Source organism: Lineus longissimus, chromosome 10 (genome assembly GCF_910592395.1).
Source record: "Lineus longissimus chromosome 10, tnLinLong1.2, whole genome shotgun sequence".
In the NCBI taxonomy this organism is placed as follows: Eukaryota; Metazoa; Nemertea; class Pilidiophora; order Heteronemertea; family Lineidae; genus Lineus; species Lineus longissimus.
The window spans coordinates 231,790-254,532 of NC_088317.1; the positions used below are offsets into that span (position 1 = coordinate 231,790).

General features: G+C 44.1%; 3 protein-coding genes across 5 annotated transcripts in view; 1 reads left to right on the forward strand and 2 right to left on the reverse strand.

The window, feature by feature from the left end:
• Positions 1-1,863: 1,863 nt before the first annotated feature.
• On the reverse strand, positions 1,864-11,522 carry LOC135494798 (26S proteasome non-ATPase regulatory subunit 1-like). The gene is made up of 15 exons (XM_064783082.1): positions 11,400-11,522; positions 10,809-10,926; positions 10,352-10,521; positions 9,812-9,954; positions 8,412-8,474; positions 8,065-8,208; positions 7,482-7,714; positions 7,292-7,361; positions 6,827-6,964; positions 6,357-6,624; positions 5,995-6,068; positions 5,317-5,505; positions 4,882-5,097; positions 4,272-4,336; positions 1,864-3,421 (listed from the first exon to the last, which is right to left on the reverse strand). Exons 1-15 carry the CDS (start codon positions 11,422-11,424, stop codon positions 2,284-2,286), a joined length of 3,054 nt encoding a protein of 1,017 aa, XP_064639152.1. The 5' UTR covers positions 11,425-11,522; the 3' UTR covers positions 1,864-2,283.
• A 420-nt stretch (positions 11,523-11,942) lies between these two features.
• LOC135494630 (solute carrier family 40 protein member 1-like) lies at positions 11,943-17,149 on the forward strand. Of its 2 annotated transcripts, none has more exons than XM_064782772.1 (9): positions 11,943-12,044; positions 12,199-12,350; positions 12,945-13,000; positions 13,231-13,390; positions 13,492-13,734; positions 14,094-14,303; positions 14,663-14,893; positions 15,252-15,809; positions 16,112-17,149. In XM_064782772.1, exons 2-9 carry the CDS (start codon positions 12,233-12,235, stop codon positions 16,441-16,443), a joined length of 1,908 nt encoding a protein of 635 aa, XP_064638842.1. In that variant the 5' UTR covers positions 11,943-12,044; positions 12,199-12,232; the 3' UTR covers positions 16,444-17,149. The 2 variants fall into 2 exon arrangements, with proteins under 2 accessions (XP_064638842.1, XP_064638843.1); XM_064782773.1 differs by having other exon boundaries at positions 13,495-13,734.
• A 413-nt stretch (positions 17,150-17,562) lies between these two features.
• The window catches only part of LOC135494631 (trichohyalin-like), a 60,411-nt gene continuing 55,230 nt past the window's right edge, over positions 17,563-22,743 (reverse strand). For both annotated transcript variants that reach the window (XM_064782774.1, XM_064782775.1), the window contains 3 exons: positions 20,875-20,951; positions 20,320-20,418; positions 17,563-19,761 (listed from right to left, as the gene is read on the reverse strand). In XM_064782774.1, coding sequence (XP_064638844.1) covers positions 18,701-19,761; positions 20,320-20,418; positions 20,875-20,951 — 1,237 coding nt within the window. In that variant the 3' untranslated portion in view covers positions 17,563-18,700. The remainder of the gene's footprint in view (positions 19,762-20,319; positions 20,419-20,874; positions 20,952-22,743) is intronic.

Below are 22,743 nucleotides of genomic sequence, written 5' to 3' on the forward strand. Positions count from 1 at the left end.
TAGGTTTCGATCCGCTTCGCCAAGGGGCCAGGCCGGTACTGTCTCATTGGTACTCATACATTCAGAAAAAACTGATATTCACTCGCAAAATCAGGCCTTGCTCACGTATCAGGTCCATCGTCTGTGCTAGCACCTGTTGTATTGATCCACTAGAACACGGGGGTGCTGATATAACGGGTCGTTGGCCTAGTGGAATGATTCCCGCTGTGGCTGCGAGAGGTCCCGGGTTCTACTCCCGGCCAAGCCCTTTTGTTGATAAGTTTGCCAAACGTCTGTGCTGCCAACTGTTGGATCAATTTTACACTGCAGGAGACCTGGGAAGTTAATTGCTTGTTCCCCATTCTCCTTGGATGCAATCAATCTTTTAATGAAGGATGCTCTTTTCCACGTTTTTATTTCTACTGTATCGACACGAGCTTGCAACTAATATCTCGATCATTCATTAGCGATTTACAAAAACTGTTCGAATTCATATCGAGCCATTATTTGATATGGGGAGGCACATTTCTTTGTCTCTGTAGCTGTCACAATTACCCTTTTCCTTGGATTGAGCCAACTTCTCAATTTTCTGGAAGACATTCACAGCCTTGTCTCACAGCAGTCATCTGGGCTTGCGGTCTTCGACTGACACAACATCTCACTGTGCTCTATGACATGCTCACCAGGGCCTACTGCCTTAGGCTGAGCTATCACCTTACCATGCTTGTGAAGACAGGTACAACGCCGTCTCTTCTATATACTGCGGACAACAGGGCTTAACGAAAATGATCTTGGATTTGCCGTCGTAAAGTCAGAATTATAATAGCTACTGTCATCAGCTTGTTCAGACCTTGACCAGGGCCTTTCTTCTTAGGATAGGCCAGGCACGGAAAAATTTCAGAAGGATCAAAGACAAGTGTCCAACAGTAAAGATACAACACTGGTTTTTGCAACGGTGTACACGATGTGACTCTCTGCCGTATTTTCTTCAAATACCAGCCTCTCAAGGCTAGGAGACAGCTTCTGCCATTGTGAGAGCTGTAAGTGGGTGATTCTGGAGTCTGTCGAAATGACTCTACAAGCTATCACAACCTGCCGGGCCTTGACAAATGTTGTCCTTCAGCATCTTCTATAGAAGATTGTCAAGCTCCATCTGTGCATTATAGGGAGTGGTGTCTTGGTGAGACTGTCCTTTGAGCTGGTGTACCAGATGTTCCCTTTCAGTTAAACTAGACAAGACAGGCGCCTAGCCTTCATCCAAACCAATTCCATCATTTCAAAGGTCAGCACAGTACCCAGCATACAGAACAGCATCTTACCTCTATGTTTGAAGGACAACACTGCGTTATCAGACCCAGGGGACACTACTTTCGAACACATCTTTGAAGGACAAAATAGCTATGATGGAGAAGTACTATTGTCTTTAGAGCCCAAGCCAACTGCAGGATAGCTCTTCATTTCAGCATTTCAAGGACAGGACCTCTCAATCACAACCATGTCTTCAAAAGAAAATGTTCCTTTCATCTCAGAAGACCAGAATACTAGGACATGTACATCCGCAGAGACCATAATCTCAGCAGCTGACAATACTACCAAGGGAAATGCATACCATAGACTGAACAAAACAATTGTCAGTCACAGGTCAGTGAAAGAATGGCATAAAACACTTCCAAGATGACCTCTAATGATGATGCCCCGAGAGGTATTAGCTTTTGCCTTCTCATTCTAATTTTCCCTTGACAGCACCATCACTCCATCTGCAGAGTTTATTGACAAGTCTAGTCCAACACTCCACGGCAAAGGTTGTGTGGTGCAAAATACGATGCATCAGTGTTGCACAGACATCTTGATATCAACAATTCATAAAGGGAAGTGAACACTCAATGATAATTTAACGTCTTTTTTAAAGTTTCAGACAATTTCTTTTACAATTACGTTTCTCTGGAACATTTCTGTTTTTGTGAACAGGCTCAATCTAAGGTACAATTACAAGATCAGCTCAGCTGAAAATGACTTTACGAATTACTTCAAGGTTACAAAACAATACACAATGATAGAAACGAAGAGGGCAAGTCCAAGTGGTAACGAAACTGATCCAAGATGTCTTGAAAAGTCAATGTAAGGAAGTTTTCTCATACGATGGAATTATCTAAAATGAGCACAGTGACACATCAGAACATAGTCTGCGTTAAGACGAGGAGGTCCATTATTTCACATTGTAAGCACATGTAGACGAGCCTCAGAGAATCTTCAGTACAAGCCTCTTTCAACCAACAGTCATACTAGTTTTTAGTTTCGAACACACTAATCCTCAGTGTATTCAAATGGCTCTGGTGGTTCTGGTTCATCACCCTCTTCAGTGTCTATCTTGGGACCTCCCGCAGCAATCGGCTCAATGATGTCCTCGGTCTCTCCAGGGGTCGTATCCTTCAACAACAGGATCCCACCATGAGTGATTTCCTTCACAGTCGTGTAGCGCGCTCCCTCGGGATTCACCAAGACCTTACGCTGGGCATTCATGATGCGAGCCGGGTTGGTCAACATCTCAAAGTTCGGCTCAGGCTCCTTTTTCTTCTCAGGTTCCTTCTTCTCCTCCTTGTCATCTTCCTTCTTGCCCTTGTCGTCTGCTTCCTTTATTTCAACTTTCTTCCCTTTCTCTTTCCCACTCTCCTTCCCCTTCTTGTCCTCCTCGACTTTCTTACTTTCATCTTTCTTTTCCTCTTTCTTGTCCTCCTTCGTGTCGCCATCTTTCTCCTCATCCACCTCCATCTTCTCTTCCTTCCCTTTTTTCTCAGCTTCTTTCTTCTTCTGCTTTGCAGTGATACTCAGCACAGCAGTCTCAACCTTCTCTTTTGTCTTCTCCTTCTTATCCTCAAGAGGTGGTGGGTAGGCAAATGTTGATGGCTTGGCATTCGACCGGAACTGGATATTGGGCATCTTCAGATCAGAGTTCAAACCAATCAAGCAGGTTGGTGTGAACGCCAGGGCAATGAAATGGGCGAGAGGAAACCAGTACCAGAACTGAAGGAAGACGAGCATCCCTACGACTGCTTGCATGTTGATGTGTCCAGTCCTCGACTGCATGCAGATTGACATATTGCGACCACCAGCATCAAGGATACCTTGAGCCAAGATGGCACCAAATTTCGCCATGACGTCTTCGTGTTTGTCGCTGATTACTTTCATGTAGAGTTGGCGGTAATGTGCAACTTTAGGACACGTGATGTCATTGTGTTGGACGAGGATCAATGCCGATGCAATAAGAGCAGCTTGGCGGACATAATTAACGGGATCGTTAGTCATCGGTTCGAGTAGCGACAATGCCTCCTTTAGTCCGGTACCGGCACAGGCTATACCCAACGCCATGGCTGCGCCGTACCTCACATGGGGGTTGTAACTCTCGGAGAGTAGAGACACCACGCTAGGGCACTGCTCGGGAGTTCTGAATTAAGTAAAAATAAAATATTACTCTTTCGTTAAGTATGAAAAAACATCCGTATTGTTACTTAGAGGAAAGGCGGGCCAGAACTTTTGGTAACCACAAGTAAAGGCATAGAATCGAGAATTGAAATGCTGTAGTGTTTTAAGTCTGTTATTTCAACAGATATGTACAGCTTGGAAAAAGAATTTTGGAAAATAGTTCGAAGAGCTAAAAGAAAATGGAGAAGAGTTCCTGTAAAGGTCATTGCTGATGCACTGACATGCTGATGCACTGACATGCTGATGCACTGACATGCTGATGCACTGACATGCTGATGCACTGACATACTGATGCACTGACATGCTTCCCTCAACAGCACTAGCATGCTTTGATGAGATTGTAGAATAGTGTGAGTATAATTTCTGGATAGGATTCTGCGAGGGCGAAAATGGTCTGCTATACAGCAGAAAGAGACAGGAAGAGAAACAATGAGATCAATAGTTTTTTTTATTTCCTCTTAAAGTGGGTTCATGCTGTTAATCCAAAAGAACTGGCATGCAGGGTTAGAGCTCATTCAATAGAATCAATATAACATACTGAACATCATAACAGTGCCAAGGTTTATATTGCATCAAGTTGGAAACCATTTCCGTGCAGCATTCTCAGCAACACAACTTCCATATTGCCAATATTGTCCAAATCTACTGAGGTTAGTATTGGACAAATGTGACCACTTCCGCTGCATTTTCTGTAGCATGCATGTATGAATGGCTACCAAGTCTTGCATCACAACAACTCTCCTGCAAGACATCTAAGATGTATTGATCATCATGCTCAAGTACATCCAGATCAAGAGCTGTAGACAACCTACCTGAACAGCAAGAAACCGAGAGAGGTCACAGCAGCTCTCCTCACATCATCGTTCACATCACTTACCTAAAAACAATAAGAAAGGGAGGCAATCAATTACAGATTTACAACACTGGTTTCTGGGGACAGAGCATTGACTTGTGTCATAGGGAGGCAATCAATTACAGATTTACAACACTGGTTTCTGGGGACAGAGCATTGACTTGTGTCATAGGGAGGCAATCAATTACAGATTTACAACACTGGTTTCTGGGGACAGAGCATTGACTTGTGTCATAGGGAGGCAATCAATTACAGATTTACAACACTGGTTTCTGGGGACAGAGCATTGACTTGTGTCATAGGTAGGCAATCAATTACAGATTTACAACACTGGTTTCTGGGGACAGAGCCTGCACTTGTGTCATAGTTGTGATGGATTATGTTTTCATCCTCAGACGCACTTTGATTAAACAGCACCATCTTTATTTCTACGGCAGCTACAATTGTGCTTGATGTGTGTCTTTACATGTCAGACACACCATGTTTTGTACACATTCTAGTCTTCTACAAACAACAGCGATGCAATGGGACCATTCTCTCCGAGAGAGAACAATGGGACTTGAACTTACAGCGACGTGCAGCAGCTTTCTGATCGCCTCATTCTTGCCTGTTCCACAGTAAGCCATAGCAAGTGTGTACATGCCAGATCGGCGCAGGATAGGATCCTTATCTCTCGAGAGACTCTCAATGAGCGTGTCCGCCTCTTCCAGGCGCCCAAACATGGTGAGAGCTATACCCACTGCCAAACCTCGCAGAATTTTCTCATGTTGGGTCTCTTGGGCATACTGTAATTAAAGGGAGAGAGTTGAGTTGTTTGAACTACTGGCACATGATCATTCGACTCAACATCTTGTTTTGAGCCTGACGTTTTAAACTTATCAGCGTGGAGTTCGAAGGATAGCTAAAACCATCTCAAATGGCATAAGTCAATCATAATTTCAAGATATTGGTTTTTGTTGCTGATCATACAGAGTAGACCATGATATGAACACATTCTTACTCACCGCGACCATGTCCTCAATAGCTGAAGCAGCCTTGGTTCCTAACATGACCAGACCCATCGCTATTCCAGCAGCTTCACCAGTCACAGCATCATCTTGGTAAAGGTTGAACTTCAATTGGTCATAAATATCTTGGCGGGCGGTCCCCATTGCTGCGAGACCAACACCGAGGCAGCCTCCGTGACGCACCATCTGAAAGTGACATCCCAATTTGATGACATTTTTCAACACACAAGTTATTCACAGATCAGACTAGGCCAAATAGTTTTAACAGAATCGAATGGGTTAAACATCAAATTCTCTTATTCTGCTGACACTCTAGGAAGTGTTTGTTGTGTACCACTATAATAGGTTGCCCGCTGACTCTGTCTTCAGCTGGAGAGAAGAATCCATCACAGGCAGTCTATGGAAGGGATATTTTGCTTGCCCTTGCCAATTCACCAGCTACCACAAGGGAGTGTCCACATGCTGGCTGGAGTAAACTGCTCGCCCTTGCCTTTGCATAGGCATTTCATGTAGAAACAAGGAATCTGTTCCACATCTTATGCATGGAATAAGATAGACATCCAGTTGAAAGGGTTTTACAACAGCTGCGAGCCACATGAGAGAGCAGTCATTAAAACAAGTCTTAAGTTCAACTGAACACTTTCTCATGCAACAACTCGCTGTGAGTGCACTTACATCAGTGGAGGCCTCTTTTAGCTGGTTGAGTAAATATTCTGTTATCTCACCGCCATGGTTAGCATGTATAAGACCTGAAAGATGGATAGCAAACCTCTACAGTTCCACATGGCGCATCAAAAGTTTTTCAGCTAGACCCTTGAAAACTACAGCATCTGTTATCAAGGTTGAGTTTGGCCAGGAAGCACATTCTCAATGATATTGTTTGGCAGTTCTTCATCAAATGAGCTTGCTCGTCAACGGTATTTGGTCACAAGCATATCATGGTGCCTTCCCCAGCAGCAGTGACCATTTTATAAAGGGAGAGTTAACGAATCCATCACCATTGTGCTAACCCGCTGGAAAACGGTTGCAGAACCTACCTAGTGCATACATGCCACCTCCCTCTGAATATGCCGACCCGGAACCAGTATCTTTTGGTAAATATGTGGACATCAGACCTAAAGCTTCTTTTTCATGTCCTTTGTGTATAACTCCTAAGCTTGCAGTAGCAGTAAACTTTGCCCAATTCGTAGCTCTGGCCAGCCATTCTAAGTTGTCTCGCAGGAACTGATCTGATGTTGTACTGCAGTGCATCAGGCCATTGGCGATGACAGTCGCTGTGTGACACACCGAGTTTCTCACAGCATCCTGAAAATATCATTAACAACATGTAGGAATCACTCAAGTTACAAAGTTATCAACAAGCATGAGCTATAGTTCTGTTCATTCTTCAGGAAACTACAAGAATTCTATAGGGCACAAGAAGAAGTACAGCCTGTGTTTAAGCCTGGGGAGGTTTTGAACATGAAAAGTTTTCTGATACTGAAGAAAACAGAAGACACAAACTCACCTTAGTATTTTTGAGAATCAGCAAATCTGACTTGTTGTTCCGGATGGTAAACTGTAAGTGTAGACCTATAGTTGTTTCTCCACCCAATATTGTGTGTAATTTTGTTATTCGATCCTGAACCGCCCGATCGGATTCACTCTGCAAGACAAGAAATCACCATTTAACTGCAAAACAGATTCCAAAACACAGCATAATGGTGCAAAACCTCAACCATCACTGAGTAATGTGAGGTCTCCCTATACTAAACTTGATATTTCTCACAGACACGCACTGTTACCGAGTTAGGTCTATGAAGCGTTGCGTACAGCCTCTGGGTTTATGGCTGGCTAGCTAATAGAAAGACCTGGATCACCTCTTTTCTCCACCTCCCTTCCCCACGAAGATCAACTTTGGAAGTCCATAGATATTCTCACAGCACCATCTTTAGCTCAACCAACACCCCCGAAACAATCAAACATCACTCACCAAATCTTCCAGTTTCTTTTCTGCAGCTGTTTTCTCAGGTTCTGCAGGTTCAGCGTCTGTTTCCATGGCACTGGAAAGAAGGAGTATACACTGAAGAGAAGGCAGTGCGATTGAATAGAACACTGAATAAATTGATAAGAATATGAAATAGATTCAATAAAACATGGGGCGTCCGTGATGTCATTCTTACCTCTCTGTTTTTGGTTCTGCATCCTTCTTCTCTTCTTTCTGCACACTATCTGGGATTGGGATGGGTGCCTGTGCTCTGAGAGCCCCCTGGATTCGCCCAAGGAACTTCTGGGTGGCACTCTCGTAAAGATCAAAGCCTATTTGGTACGCCATGAGGACAGAGTCCTCCGACCCTTTCACCAACTTCTCTAAGATGTCTGCCACTGCCTGCGGGTCGTCTAAGAAAATCAGACACTGCAAACAGAAAACAGAAGCCATGCGAAACCAGTTAGATCATGTTCACCAAAACAGGCAATTCTGTCAAGGAAGTGTACTTCATAAAGCACCTTATATTTGAGGGTTTAAAGTCTTTTGAAGAAGATGCACCAAAACCAATGCTACTATACTAACGTATCAGAACAACCATTCAGATGAAGACATTGAGTTCGGTCGTCTTGGGAAGTACATGCAGACAGACACTGTCCCCTTTCTACAAATGTATGTCTACCGTCAGCAGGCAAACACACACATTTCATGAACATCACAACAACAAGGATTCAAGAATTGAGACCATGGTGAAGTTGATATGAATTGTAACCACCCACCTGGCAGACACTGATGTAGTCTGGGACAGCAAGGCCCATATAGAGCTTGACCAGGACCCGGAGCACATGGTTCCTGAACTGACGATTCTGGATAAGAGACATGGTCACCTTGACCGCATAAGACAGCATGTTCTGGACATCATCCTGCGGTGAGATATAGACAACATCAGAGGTTATCATACAGTGAAACATCAAAGCTACCAGGATATACTGACCGTATAGAATAGATTATACTGATATTATAACTGACATGATCAAAACTGGGTGTGCAAAGAACACCCTTGTTTAAGGTAGACCAGATTGGAAATGGTACTGTAACATTGTGGAAATCATCACTTGATACTCACCGCTTGCAAGATGGCCTTTTCAAAGATATCGATGCGTCTCGTCTCAAGGGCAATGCCAACAGCCTGAAAATAGTGAAACAATGGATTACCAGTACCATACAGAGCCTGGTTTCAATAAAACATGATCCTGGCAATTCATCCTCATTCTTCACTGTCTTCAGTGTCTTCTTTCATCTTTTTCTGCAGTGGCCAATTTGTCTGTGATTTATAGCATCGCCATTTCGTCAAGAGATATTGTTTGGGCCTTTTGTAAGATCAGTTATCTCCAAGGAGTGCGAGTCGGAAAAATTTTGAAAACAGTGTTTGCACAGATTTGATTTCATAGTCAACTTATTAGTTGAGAATGTAAATACCAATGCCTGCGTACAGATCGGAGTCAAGGCAGGCTGGTATTCTATTCTATAGACAAGAAGTCTCTCGAACAGCCTCAAAGTATATTGGATCAACGGCACACAGGGCCTCCCAGAGATACTGTCAATGACGAGATATGACTGGGCCTTCTGTAAGATTAGTTTCTCCGCCAAACTTGAGACTGAAGGATTAAAATCTTGTGTTTATAGGCTAACAAATGCAAACACTTTCAAATGGACCCCCTACAAGAAACGAGTGGCTCTTCGTCTCCCCGACTTTGACACCCTTCTGCGAACATATCAATTGATCAGCCAGCGGTCCTTGGTGTCGCCGCGTGGGTTACGTCCAGTGAAATTGTTTGCAAAAGCCAGGGAACCACGATCTGACATCCATAACCAGCGTATGCCCTATTCATGCCAGTTATAGTCGGGTGCTACACCACAGTCGGGATAGTGGAGCCACAGTAGGCCCATTTAGAGAGTCTACACCAAGCCAGGGTGATAAGTTTTGCCTTCTCTACGATGTATGACCAGACTACTGACAATCAATGGGAGCACACCGTTAGCTGCCTAACTGTGCTCTTTGAACTTTACATCTCAGCTGGGCTTTGTGCTTTTAAAAGTATCACAACTGCTTGGTTAGCTAGAAGATTCGGAAACATTACAATACAATATTTGTCATTGTAATCTAGATTTTGAACAGGATTTCTCCAAATGTCTGCTATTTTCAAGGCGAGACACGACAGAAACTGGATCTCCTACTCTAACCCTAGCTCAAGATTGTTGAATAAATTGCTATACTGATCAATGAAAAATAATCACGAGCATACACTCCCTGTCACAGGACCATCAGCTTCATGTTGGGGAGACGCATGAAAATGCTCCAGGGTTGAGTCAACGGACAGAAACAGCTCAGGGTGTACATGTCCAAATAGATGAAGTGACCCTTCCTTATTACTGGCCCAAGCCCAAAGCAGCATTTCACACCCTGGTGAAGTGATATCCTGAGAGGGGAAGGGGCGTCAAGAGAGAACCATAACTGTGACAAACCTGTTTGTACTCGTGATCATCGAAGCATCGCTGAAACATGCGGTTGACAATGGCCTCAAGTCGAGGGTCAATTGGCTTCTGGTCCTCATCACTGGCCTCAGCATTGCTTACCCGGAGCTTTGTGTAATGGTCAATACACTTGGCTGCAAAAACAGAAAATCACATGCCATCAATTAATGGTTTAGCTAACAAAAATCTGTTGAAAAGTTCTAAGTTTCAGGAACACACAACTTTTATCAACTGGCCTAAAGTTTTGCCAAAGATTCATCCATAAGCAGCATCTCTCTTGACATTTAAGTCCCTCGTGAAGGAAGGCCAATCAATTCTTGAATATCTTCAGGGGAAAACATGCTCTTGAAGTTGAATACTCAGTCACAGCCTACTAATTGTGAAAACTTTAACAAAGTCAAAATTTAAATGCCAGGTGTTGTCTGAAATTCAATAGTCCAGTCTTTGACCTCAACTGTTTCTAACTTCTAAACTCCATTGAAAGTGATAAGACTGTAAAAAAGTGTTCCAAAAAGTTTTGACTTGACTTACAAATTGTGGTCTCAACATATTCTGTGGTGGAGTTGACATCAAACAATTCCGTCGCTCCAAGGGCGTAGGTCAAAGACTCCTCAAAGGCTCCAAGATGGTAGTAGACCTTTGATGCAACAAGGGCTGCCAGCGACTTGTGGGAAAAGGAAATATCTTCATGCAGAACCTCACTGAAATATAAGATGGGATTATTTATTTTGACAAACAGGCTTTCAGTTCCCAATAAATGATCATCAATGAATGCAACAAGATTGTGGAAACAGTGAGTGATGTTGATTCAAGAAAGGTCCTGAAATTGAAAAGGTTTTTGGAGTCAAACGTTGTCTTTCTCTGATTTGCTGTTTTTTCCCTCACGAGGTGATTTTGCGCTAGTCTACTTCAAGCAAGACAATAGTAGACAATTAAAACTGAAGGCAATTTCTGTATCTACCACAAGAAAAGATTCTTTTGTACTCACATTTTCGAGACAGCATCTGATATTTCTGCCCAGAAGACATCAACTATTTGATCAAGTTTTTGAAGGGCAAAGACCTTTAATTCTGGTTCATCTTCATCTAGTAAGGCGATAACACCAGCTAAAAACAAGACGGAGTTCGATAACACATTCATTGAGCAGAGAAGTCATCACACCAGTCGTGGTACAGACCACCGAGGGCCACAACAAACCAGTGCTGCAAAACAAAGGCTTGTAATGAACTTGGAACAGTCTTAAAAATAGGCCGTAGCCATAGGCTATACAAATATTATTGGAAATATAACCGACCAGGGAAATTTTGATGAAGAGTATAGATCTCCCGCGCATGCAATAGATACCAGCCAAGTCAGTAAACAGTGGCAACGCGAAACAGTCGACTCGGAACTCACGCATACATTTGTATGTGCACTGCAAGCACTGGACGACTGGTCAATTTTGCTTACTCACTCCAGTCCAGATTCGTCTGTAACCAAAAACATTCTCAGGCAAAACGCCGATGAAAATCACAATATTACATAAAGGGTACAGAGAGATACAGGGAATATCGCATGTCATTAGATTCCTTGATATTACCTGCAGACGTTATGTTCATTATCATCCTCGTAAATTGTTCGCAAAAGCCAGTTGATAAGTGTTTTGTTTGAAGAAAACTTTGAAGCGAGCCGGCGAAAAATCAAAGATGGCGTCTATATGCGGAGCTCGACCCACGTGCGTGCGGTTGTCATTTTGGCCAAAACGAGATAATTGGTTCGTAAGCGAGCCGTTGATTGGCTAAACCTAGATATTTGCTTCACAAACTCGCACAGTACCGAAATGGAACTCACACAGTGCGAGCTGACGTGCGGCGTACAATTGTTTTAATTTCGGCACTGTGCGAGTTTGGCGACCACAGGCACGTGAAAATAAGATTTCACGCACACACACACACACACGCTGATGACCATTACTCATGTTTTGTCGTTTAATGACCGAATTTATTTGATTAATGATAATCTGCGATCTAGGTCATATATGTGATTCTTGAGTTTACAAAGATTACACTACTCCAACCACTGCCAACAGGTCAATCATGTTGATATGATCAAGACAATATACATGACACAGTGTGAAGAAAGACTTTGATTGCACCTCACATGATACGACTTGATTCACAACCACTCTACACTATTTCCAATGGTGACGAACTGAGCCGTCTCACTGCATTCATCTTGCTAGCAGGTATAGGCCTACAATCAATCCCTTACCCCTCCCCTCCTCCAATCCACTTACCCACAGATAACCAGAAGCCCACAGAGACATAGTCGGGCGGGCGGGAAATACACTTATATCCGGCGACATCTGGCAATACACTGTTTCCTTGTTTCATACCCAGGAAAACGTCAAGACCCGTGGTAGTTTCAAAGGGAATGAACACGTTAGCAATGCGTTCTGATGATCACGCCGGCGATCCTGTTGAGACGACCCCGCTCATCGCAGACCGATCGGAGCCGAAAGCACGGGGAGGATGCTGCGGAAAGTTGGGAGGTAACTTTATAGGCCTTCTGGTTCCATATTTTACTGAGGGGACTCGATTGTTCAGGTGGACATGCATCCTGTCGTAATCAGTGGTTTTAAATACACTCCGCCTCTCGATATAAAGCAAAAACCTGATCTCAGGATGGTGGACTTGGGGTCCAAGAGCGGACTGCGGGAATGGAGTAAATTTAGATGATCATGTGCTGGCCGGGTATTGATCTGACTCACCTATGGAGTCCGTGTTTATTGACATGTTCATAATAATGTGTCAATGCTTTTCTTGATATCCGTAGCAAGTATCCATCTGGAATGTCACTGGAATCTCATGTAGCAGCACTAAATGCTGATCACTAATAACGATTCCCGCAAGTGTTGTGAGGTGGCTTTGAACATGTCTAGGAAATTCTACGGTTACATTCAGTTTAGGTGAGATCTTCCTTGCAGTCTGAAATCAGCGTGTACATGTACGCACAACGAGGGTAGATCGGCATGGTTCACACCACGCGCGTACGACCATTATCAGAAGCTGTACTGCGACATTACGGTGCAGCTAGCCGTCGTCTGTCTTTGTCTTGTGACATCATTCTGCTTCGGTATTTTCAGACTGGTTTGGCAGCATCTACTTTTACGTCTACTGCAGTCACACCCTCTCCGCCTGGGTAAGTCTTTTAGGGAACCCAAGGACTTATGCACACATACGTATACAGTATTACACCAGCAGCACCGTCTCTTTGGCTGTCGCAAAAGCCACAAGCTATGCTATAGCAAGAGGCCTTTGTGAATGGTACTCGGCTGCCGCACTGATGTGCCACAAATACTTTCCCCACGATTCTCGGGTATATCATAGCTCCGACCCGATCCCATCAAAGACATTACCTCTCTGTTTCAGGGAGATCGGATGTGGCAGTTCGCCGTCGGACTCTTCCTGGTCAACCTAACCGGCGACTCCCTTCAGCTAACAGCCATCTATGGCTTCTCGTCCGGGGGATCCGTACTCTTATTCGGGGCTCTGATAGGGGACTGGGTGGACAGGAACCCACGGTTACAAGGTAAGAGGCGGTCATCCATGCATGTCATTGGTAGGCCTATATACGTGATTTTGACATGTTTTTGAGACACAAATAAGACAGTATTACAACCCTTCTTTCAGTAGCCAGGACGACCCTAGTCATCCAAAATCTGAGCATCATAATCTGCGCGGTGATCCTTTGTATGATGCTGGTCTACCCTGACGCAATGACGACCGTCTGGGATGGATGGCTCAACACGCTCTGCCAGGCCTTGGTCATCTTCTTCAGCGATGTGGCCTTCCTCGCGAGCACCGGGAACACTATTGCCATTGAGAGGGACTGGGTGGTGGAGATATGCGGCAGGGACACCAAGACCCTCACAAGTATAGGACTTTTCAATGTCCTGTCGTGTCTAATGCGATAAAAATTGAACAACTGGGTCAGGCGTCGTCCTACTGTTTTGATTAAAATTGCGGATCCTCATACTTTTCATGTAGGTGCGGTGTGGTGTCACGGTACGGCTCCTAGCCGATTTTACAGATATGTCCTAACCACCGCAGTCTTTCATGATTAGGCTGGTTGGCTGGTTGTGACTTTTTGCACTGTCTGAAGACTTTAGAAGACGATTTCAGAACCTTGTCGGTTGAGATGATACATGGAACAATCGGTATCTCGCGTTGATTCACTCACACAACCCATATACGCCAAAGCAGTGTAGGTAATACGTACCTGTTCTTTCCAGAAATGACGGCCTTCCTCCGTCGCATCGACCTGACCACGAATATCCTGGCGCCAGTCGGGGTGGGTCAGATCATGACATACGGGTCCTTATTCATCGGCGCGGTCTTCATAGCAGCATGGAACTTCATATCATTCTTTATTGAGTATTACCTCTTGTGGAAGGTTTATCAATCCGTACCTGCATTGGCGATCAAGAAGGAGAAACCCAAAGGTTGGTCATCCACTAAAGAAAGCTTTCATGTAACTTTGTAGTTAGAAAGTGTCGCATCCTTAAATTATGTGGTCAAGTCTGTACGATGGACATCACAAGATCACGACCACGGGATCTGGTGTCCAGTTCCCTTCTTTCCTCCATTACCAAGCCATTCAAGTTGGATGGTTTGGGACTCTAGAGAATTCAGAATACACAAATATTTTTTGTATGATCTGTTGCGATGGCAGTGATTCCGTTAAAGATTAAAGTTTGCCGCAGATGTGATGACCCGATGACCGGAAGAGTCTTGTCGTCTCAAGTAAAATGTGACAGACTAGTTCTACTCTCAACTAACATGGCTCACAATTGTGATTCAGATGGAAGGGCCAAGGAAGACAGCGACCGCACATCCGTGTCATCAGACGGAGTGACTGATGTCTATCCCAAGCGGGACAAGACGTGTCCAGATATCTGTGCCAAGATCTTTGGTTCCTTTATCACGCTGTACAAAGGTTGGAGGTGCTACATGGGCCAGAGTGTGAGGTTCGCAGGGGTGGCTCTGTCCTGTCTCTATATGACCGTGTTGGGATTCGACAACATCACGACAGGTCAGTTGGAACGTATCTATGTGGTTGTGCATGATGATCTTTTAGTAACTTCCAAAGTCACAACTATGATTATCACCATCGCTGAGACTTGAGGCAGCCCACAGCAACAAAACCTTCGACAGTTGACATATTGTACGGCTCCTGTTCGAGGTTACAGTAACAGTAGTATTGCAGCAGACAAGGATTCCCGGAGGTTTCTTCGAGGTGCCCAATGAGGTAATTTCTTAAAATCGGAGTTGAAGCAGTGGTGTCGTCAGTTCGTTTGCCGGTCTCCAGCAGACGAGACAGCTTACAATGCAAATAAAGGACACAACAACTTCAGTCACATTGACAACGAATTACACTTCTTTCGTTCCAGGTTACGCCTACTCGCAAGGAATGACCGAGTCAGTCCTGGGCATCATGATGGCTCTGGGGGCGATCGCCGGGATCCTGGGGACGTTCAACTTCCAGTTCCTCCGGGGACAGGTGGGACTAGTGCGGACAGGGCTAATTTCCCTCGTCCTCGAGGTGTCTTGCCTGTCACTCTGCGTGGGTTCAATTTGGGCGCCGGGTAGTGCATTTGATCCCCTCAACCTCATGAAGACACCGACATCACTGACAATCAATTGCACAGACTATCGCAACACAACTTTATTCCACATTTCACCGCCACAGTCAAACGGGTTGCGATACCTTTCAAACGACCACACAGACATGTACGAGTTCACACCACATGCCATGGGACCAGTGGTGCTAAATGAGACACCTGCAAAGAGGACAGGTTTAAATGCCGTAGGTTTTTCGGATGGTGCTAAATTCAGTGCGGCAGGTGTCGTTAATTATACATGCGTCAACACGACGTCCACCCAACTCTCGGAGAGGAACTTTCTGTCGCTTGGCCTGCTGATGGCGGGGATAATTACGGCACGGTTTGGTAAGATATTGTGATTATTATTGGTGACTCCTGCTCATCGAGTCTGTTTCGAATAGTCACATGTTATTGTTCCTGTACAAGGCGGGTGCTGCGGATCTCAGTCTAAGTAACGACCGCTCCTGGCCGGCTTTACATCACAAGTGGTGTCGCAGGAAACGGCATCTCCAGGATCTACATTTTCTTCTTTGTCCAACCAAGTTCTGTGATGCGTTTATTCATGAAAGCATAGCCTTGAGGACCAATGTAGGTAGATCAATGCTGAACAATAAAACTGCCAATGTATTCTCCCTCTTCGATTGCAGGTCTCTGGAGCGCAGATCTGACCATCACCCAGCTGATCATGGAGTCTGTTAAAGACACAGAGCGAGGAACAGTCAATGGAGTTCAGAGTTCAATCAACATGCTCATGGACATGCTCAAATTCGCCATGGTCATTGTGGCGCCAGACCCGCAGCAATTCGGCATCCTTATTCTCATATCGTTCGTATTTATCATCGTGGGCATATTTTGTTATACTCTCTACGTGAAACAAGTCAGGGGACACGTGTTCCACTTTGTTGAGTATTTCAGCAACATAAGTGATTATACAATGTACCACAGAACACCGGGTTCCCGCGGTTTTGATGTGTTTTAGTTATTATTGAGTGAAAGACAATAAAGCGATGTGTCGGTTTCTGAGTGCGTGGGCCGATTCCGAACGGAACACAACAACATAAATTGTTATTTAATCACTGCCCTGTGTACTGGACTACAGATGAAAAAAAAAACATTGTCAGTGCATATACAGTGGATGCACAGTCAATACCGAGCGCTCTGGTAATCCTTGGATCAAAGTTGCCCATCTTTGTCATTCTCCACAGGAGCGATAAATTGGCTTCCAGTGCACGTGTATTGCATGAACATGTACACAAATGTATGCGGGAAGAATACTCGCACAAAATGCCGTAAATGTGGCGCGCGATTTACTAAAGATCTTCGAGTCTGCTGTGATGTTACCCTGTTTAATATTACTAAAGTGAATATTCATTCCCATTTTGAGCCGATTCGGGCGAGGTCACTCAGTGCACCGTGTGCTGCCTCTGCTCAGTTTGTTCCATGAAAAAAAACTGTTGAGGGCTCCATGGAAGTAATTCCGAAATCAATAAGTCTGCGGTATGGTTACAGAGTCAATAGTCTGGGCCTGCATCACCACGCCAATGGTGAAGACTGATGAGTATGTGACTCTAGGCCGAGAGGGCTAGTTCATGGAGATAATGAAATACTATTTTTGTAAAATTTATAGTTTTATTCTGCACCCGAACATTCATTTGTGAAACAACAGTGGGACAGGACACCATTAATACTGGTCACGTGATCGATTAGGATCTCGGGAGAATTCACAACTCTATGGACTTTTCTAAACACAAAACAAATCCTCGCCTCAGATCCTTTTGAACTTAGCCAAGAAAGGTACATGTACTTCATAGCCTCCCGAATTTACTCTTTTTTCCCCGGAAAGTGAGTGAAAAGGCCAATTACCAAACCGATAGGCTATACACACACCAGTGAACACCTATTTAAAACGACAGCGGCGACGGGCAAACTGATATGAGATAGTTTTTTTAACTGTTCAGCAGTAAAGGCAAATTGAAAATCATGAGCTGGGTAAGACCCTAAAAGCAGTTTAGTGAAGAGCATGGCGTCTTATAATAGCCATCAACTGTTTTCTGTTTAGAAAGTCTGCCGAGTTCGGAAACATAATGATGAGACGTGTGCAACGGAAATTCCGCTGAAAAGAAAGATCGCGTTTTATGAAGAGTTGGTCATTTGCTCGACATTGTCCGGAAGCATGAATTCTGGACTCATACCCAGGTATTGGCCAATGGTATCATACCTGTTTTATGATTGGTCAATACCGGGTTTCAAATTCTTGCCATGAGGAAAATGGCGAATGCATGATTGCCTCCTAAATACTGGAAGAGGAGAGAGAAAATCGCTATTATGAGATCGTCAGTCCTACACTTCCAAATGTTCACTACAAAGTTTTGTTCATATTGTTCCTACTGTTGATGTTTTTGTTATCCTTACAACATCACCATGGAAGGGGCATTTTCTCAAGGGGTTTGCCAAAGCCCATCCTCTGACCATTGTTTCGTTAGGTAAAGCAGTGAAGCGGTGAGGGAATATGGGGGATTTTCTTGTGAAGGTGCTCAACACTTATCCCTCTTTATCCGTTGTCCTTTCGTGCCCGATATCATAAACTGATGCTTCATCAATTAATGCAAAAATGTAAACTCTATTGATAGCATGGAAGTGACGTCGCTGATGTCATTCTTGAAGAAAAGTTCGTTTTCGGCCGCTATTGCTTTTTGAGCACAACATTTCTAAGGAAGGCTAATTCACCAATGACCCCATGAAATAAACTGACTGTGTTTCAAAATGGCCTTCCCCCTCCAGATGAACATTCTGGGAGGCCTTTCTCTCTTTCAGGTCTATTCAACCGAGTGTCAGTCTTTTTTGATGCAAACTTAACCTTCATCGACAAAATACAAACAAAGCCGCTGTTCATGAGCGTTTGGCACAAAGCTAAACGAAGTGTGATTCTAGGGTCTCCTTCTAGGTTGCGCTGCGACCGGACTCTATTTCTGACGTCACGAGCCAAGATGAAGTGCCTGTTATTTGCCAGGTCAATTGAAAACGAAGCCTTTCGGAAGACCCAACTATCACTCAAGTTTAAAATCACATAATGTTATTAATCACATGGAGCGCAACTCTTTAAAGCACGATTTGCGCTCAATTTACGAATCGCAGCGACACCTATTGACGGCTTGTTAAACTAAATATCCAATCGAAAACTTTTTGATTTTACCAAATCAGGCACAAGAGGAATTCCAAACAGTGACATTCGTTGTTTATTCTTCTTTTTCATCGGCCGATTCCTCGTCCTTTGCTTCCTCTCTGCGCAGGAGATCACTCCCCAGGGTATCAACGTATCGGCGGCGGAGCAGATCGTTGTCAATGGAGTCAAGATGGCGGCGGAGAAGGTTGGCGTTGATTGGATCAATGTGTCGTGTCTTGATGATTTCGTTCAGTTCCTGTCTGCGCAGCAAATCATCGGACAGCGAGTCAATGTATCGGCGTTCCCCATCATTGCTAGCAGCATCCTTTTTCTTTAGTAGACCCTCTTCAATTGGGTCCATCAGCCTCTTTTTGAGGAGGCCTGATCCGATCCGGTCGAGCATTCGTTTTTTGAGAAGACTCCCACTGACGTGATCTAACCATCTTTTTTTCAGTAATCTGCCACCCACACGGTCCAGCATACGTTTCTCCTCATCTCGCTTGAGTAAACTGCCTCCCACACGGTCCAGCATACGTTTCTCCTCATCTCGTTTGAGTAATCTGCCTCCCACACGGTCCAGCATACGTTTCTCCTCATCTCGTTTGAGTAATCTGCCTCCCACACGGTCCAGCATACGTTTCTCCTCATCTCGTTTGAGTAAACTGCCTCCCACACGGTCCAGCATACGTTTCTCCTCATCTCGTTTGAGTAAATTGCCTCCCACACGGTCCAGCATACGTTTCTCCTCATCTCGTTTGAGTAAATTGCCTCCCACACGGTCCAGCATACGTTTCTCCTCATCTCGTTTGAGTAAAGTGCCTCCTACACGGTCCAGCATACGTTTCTCCTCATCTCGTTTGAGTAAACCACCTCCCACACGGTCCAGCATACGTTTCTCCTCATCTCGTTTGAGTAAACTGCCTCCTACACGGTCCAGCATACGTTTCTCCTCATCTCGTTTGAGTAAACTGCCTCCAACACGGTCCAGCATACGTTTCTCTTCATCTCGTTTGAGTAAAGTGCCTCCTACACGGTCCAGCATACGTTTCTCCTCATCTCGTTTGAGTAAACCACCTCCCACACGGTCCAGCATACGTTTCTGGTCGTCGCCAGACCTCTTAAGTAAATCACCGGCTGCAATGAGAAATCATAGAGTGGATCATTAAGAAAGGTTGTTGACAGAAGTGAAAGAACGTTTAGATTTTGCAGCAATATGATAAAACGACATGCTGATATGTCAACCTTCCTGGTCTTCGCATTTTGAAGCCAGAAAATAGTTCTTTATTATTGGTGGAAAGCATCTTTAAATAGCCAGTATGTTCTTATTAGCATTGTATGGGGGTTGTATTGTCATGACTGTGCATTGTATGGGGGTTGTATTGTCATGACTGTGCATCGTATGCAGACGCCAGCGTTAAAGGAGAACTATAAGCAGGAGCTATAGATGATTAAGTTAGTAGTCTCCAGCTGGTAACTAACATTCCAAGTTAAGGAACTTGCTCTGGTTTGACTTGGAGCAAAAGTATTCTTCGTACACTCGGGTTAATCGATAGAGTCATATCGGCAGCTTTATGAAACCAAATCTGCTTCGCCTGGCCCTTGCCTATACGTGTAAAGTGTTATTTAACGTTATCAATGCATATCGTCAAGACACTCTCTCGTTTTCAACAGCCCCATTTGTGATTTGCTTACCTATACTGTCAAGCATGCGTTTCTTGAGGAGGCCACCACTTATGCTGTCCAACATTCGCTTTTGTTCCCCATCACCGTTTCTCTTCAGCAAACCACTGCCTGGAATGAGGAATTATTCATCAAAACATCGGGGAAATCAAGGTTTTCGTTAAATTGTTTTCCCATGAGACTTCTCTGGATCAATCAGAAACCTGACATCACCAGCCATCCCACAATTGGAAGGCAATACCGATTATTAGCCCTGACTTGGTCGATCCCTGGTTCAGAGGTCACCAGGATATCACCCAGTCACAATATTTTGAGGTTCTACCGAAATCTTAGCAGAATCATCTCGTTCCTAGAGTTAACAAACTGCGTAAGTGAGGCAATCTAAACGTTAGAGGGTGGACCTACGAATGATGTTGATGGTCGTGATTACCCGAATCCGAAGAATTCGATTAAGTACACCAGGCGTTTGAGGCGTGGTTCGAATCGGCGCATGGAACTCAAATCTAACTGATTCCCTGATTAGCCATCTAGCATGGCGACCTCGAACTAATGTGTGCTGTCACCTACCTATTCTATCTAGCATCCTCTTGTGGTCCTGACCCTCACCGGCCATCGACCCGCTTCGCTTCTCTTCCCCGGACACTCTACAAAGAGAGAAAGACGAAAACCAGTTTAGGATGGTCGTCAAAGCAAGTGCAACAGAGCCCGGATATAGCAGGAGAACCCACAGATTTTTAAGAGTCGTGATTGGGTGATGCGGGAAGCGGTTCTATCTAAGATTGGTTCGTTGTGATGATGGCTCTTCATCTACATTGTAATGTCATAAGAATTCTATCAAAACTTCCGTCAAAATGCCGACTTGATTTTCACTAGAGGGCTTGAAACGAATTATTGTATTCGGTTGTGTTTCTATCATGTCTTTGGGGCAGCCCGTTAGTACACTTGTGACGACATTTCAGCCTCCGACGTTAACCAGCCCAGATTAAAGGGTGTTAAACAATTAGTGGAGCCCAGGGCAAACTACAGATCAAAGGCTGGTTTCATCGCAATTAATCCACACCTAGAACTGCCTGGGCCCATTTGGAGTAAATATGCTATTATTTATTGCTCTCGTGAATTGGAAGGTCTGATTTGATTTTCCTTCACCGAATGATAACATGACTGTGCGTGTCATTGCAAGCATTTTAAGGTTTCGTCTCACTGAAGAGCTGCTGCTTTAACGATAAACGACACATGCATTTGCAGTCGACAATGCATCACTCTGAATGACTTGGTAAAGAGCTTGATCTCAGTAAGACTTTGAGAAGTGTACTACTTTTAGTATATGAATGTTATAGGCAGACTATTTTTTTAGTTGCATCAACAGATGAAAACTACTTTAACTTAATTCGCTCACGGGAGTGTAACCTTGACTTCAAGTAAGTTGTAACTACACTAAGCGATGCAACCATCTCAAACCAGCCACCAAAAACGATTAATTTAAAAATATAGAAACCACTTAAATGGAAACCTGAGTTAAAGTGGGCGGAAGATGGAAGTCTTCTGTCACCGATGTCCATTGTTATTGGAAAGCTATCAACTCACTGATATTCAACTGTCGTTGTGGTTTTGCCTCATTAGACGAAACAGAATTAGTAAGTTAACATGATGGCTCACTGATGAACAGTAATATTTTAGATCTTTGGTGCGTGACACAGTTGCACTACTCTGATTTTTCTAAAAGGGTTTTGAGTATAACTCACAGTGGCAGTGAACTCGACATAACGGAAAGGGCAAGATATGTTCTTGGCAGGTGAATTTGTGGTGTCGAAGGAAAGAAGGAACATATCATCAGTCTCATACGCGTCAGAACATCCCAAGATTTCATGCGACCAATTACAGCATTGTCTGTCTAAAACACAGGTCATATGCATGTTGTTCGTTCCTCTAACTTCCGAGGTTGTCGATGTGGCGATAGAGCACCATTTCCCCGCTCATTTCTATTCATTGACAGTCCAAGTGGTTCACTGGATAAGTGTTCGCAAATACCAAGACCACTTCTTACTAGTATCCAAATAGTCAGATATACACAGATCTTGGTCATGACTGGGGTACATTTCAGTAAATCCGATTAGGTAAGGGTCATGTCAAGTTAGGTAGCTTGATCATGACAGGCCGTGAATGACAATGGTGGATCCCCATACTTGACACGTGGTGAGATTGACAATACACCAACCACTCAGGCATTTGTTAGAAAGAAGTCGCGTCCTACTGTGGGTTAGAGAGGTTGTCCTTAATAGAGAGGTTGTCCTTAACAGAAGTTAAATCTTCTTGACAGATAGTCTCAACTTTGTAGTTATAATGCACATTGACTAACAAATGATACAACTGGCTAGGAAATCGCCTGTTCATAGTAACAACTTCATCGGAAACGCTTCCCATTGGTGAGGCTAAAGA

What these genes read in the sequence shown, in the direction of transcription:
- LOC135494798 (XM_064783082.1), bottom strand. Translation starts at nt 11,424, where the DNA reads ATGATAATGAACATAACGTCTGCAG. An exon ending in ATGATCACGAGTACAAACAG is followed by an intron (nt 8,475 to 9,811) that starts GTTTGTCACAGT and finishes CACTATTTTCAG; the next exon opens with GCTGTTGGCATTGCCCTTGA. An exon ending in GCAGAACCAAAAACAGAGAG is followed by an intron (nt 7,362 to 7,481) that starts GTAAGAATGACA and finishes CCTTCTTTCCAG; the next exon opens with TGCCATGGAAACAGACGCTG.
- LOC135494630 (XM_064782772.1), top strand. Translation starts at nt 12,233, where the DNA reads ATGAACACGTTAGCAATGCGTTCTGATGATCACGCCGGCGATCCTGTT. An exon ending in ATGCTGCGGAAAGTTGGGAG is followed by an intron (nt 12,351 to 12,944) that starts GTAACTTTATAG and finishes CGGTATTTTCAG; the next exon opens with ACTGGTTTGGCAGCATCTAC. An exon ending in CAGGAACCCACGGTTACAAG is followed by an intron (nt 13,391 to 13,491) that starts GTAAGAGGCGGT and finishes CCCTTCTTTCAG; the next exon opens with TAGCCAGGACGACCCTAGTC.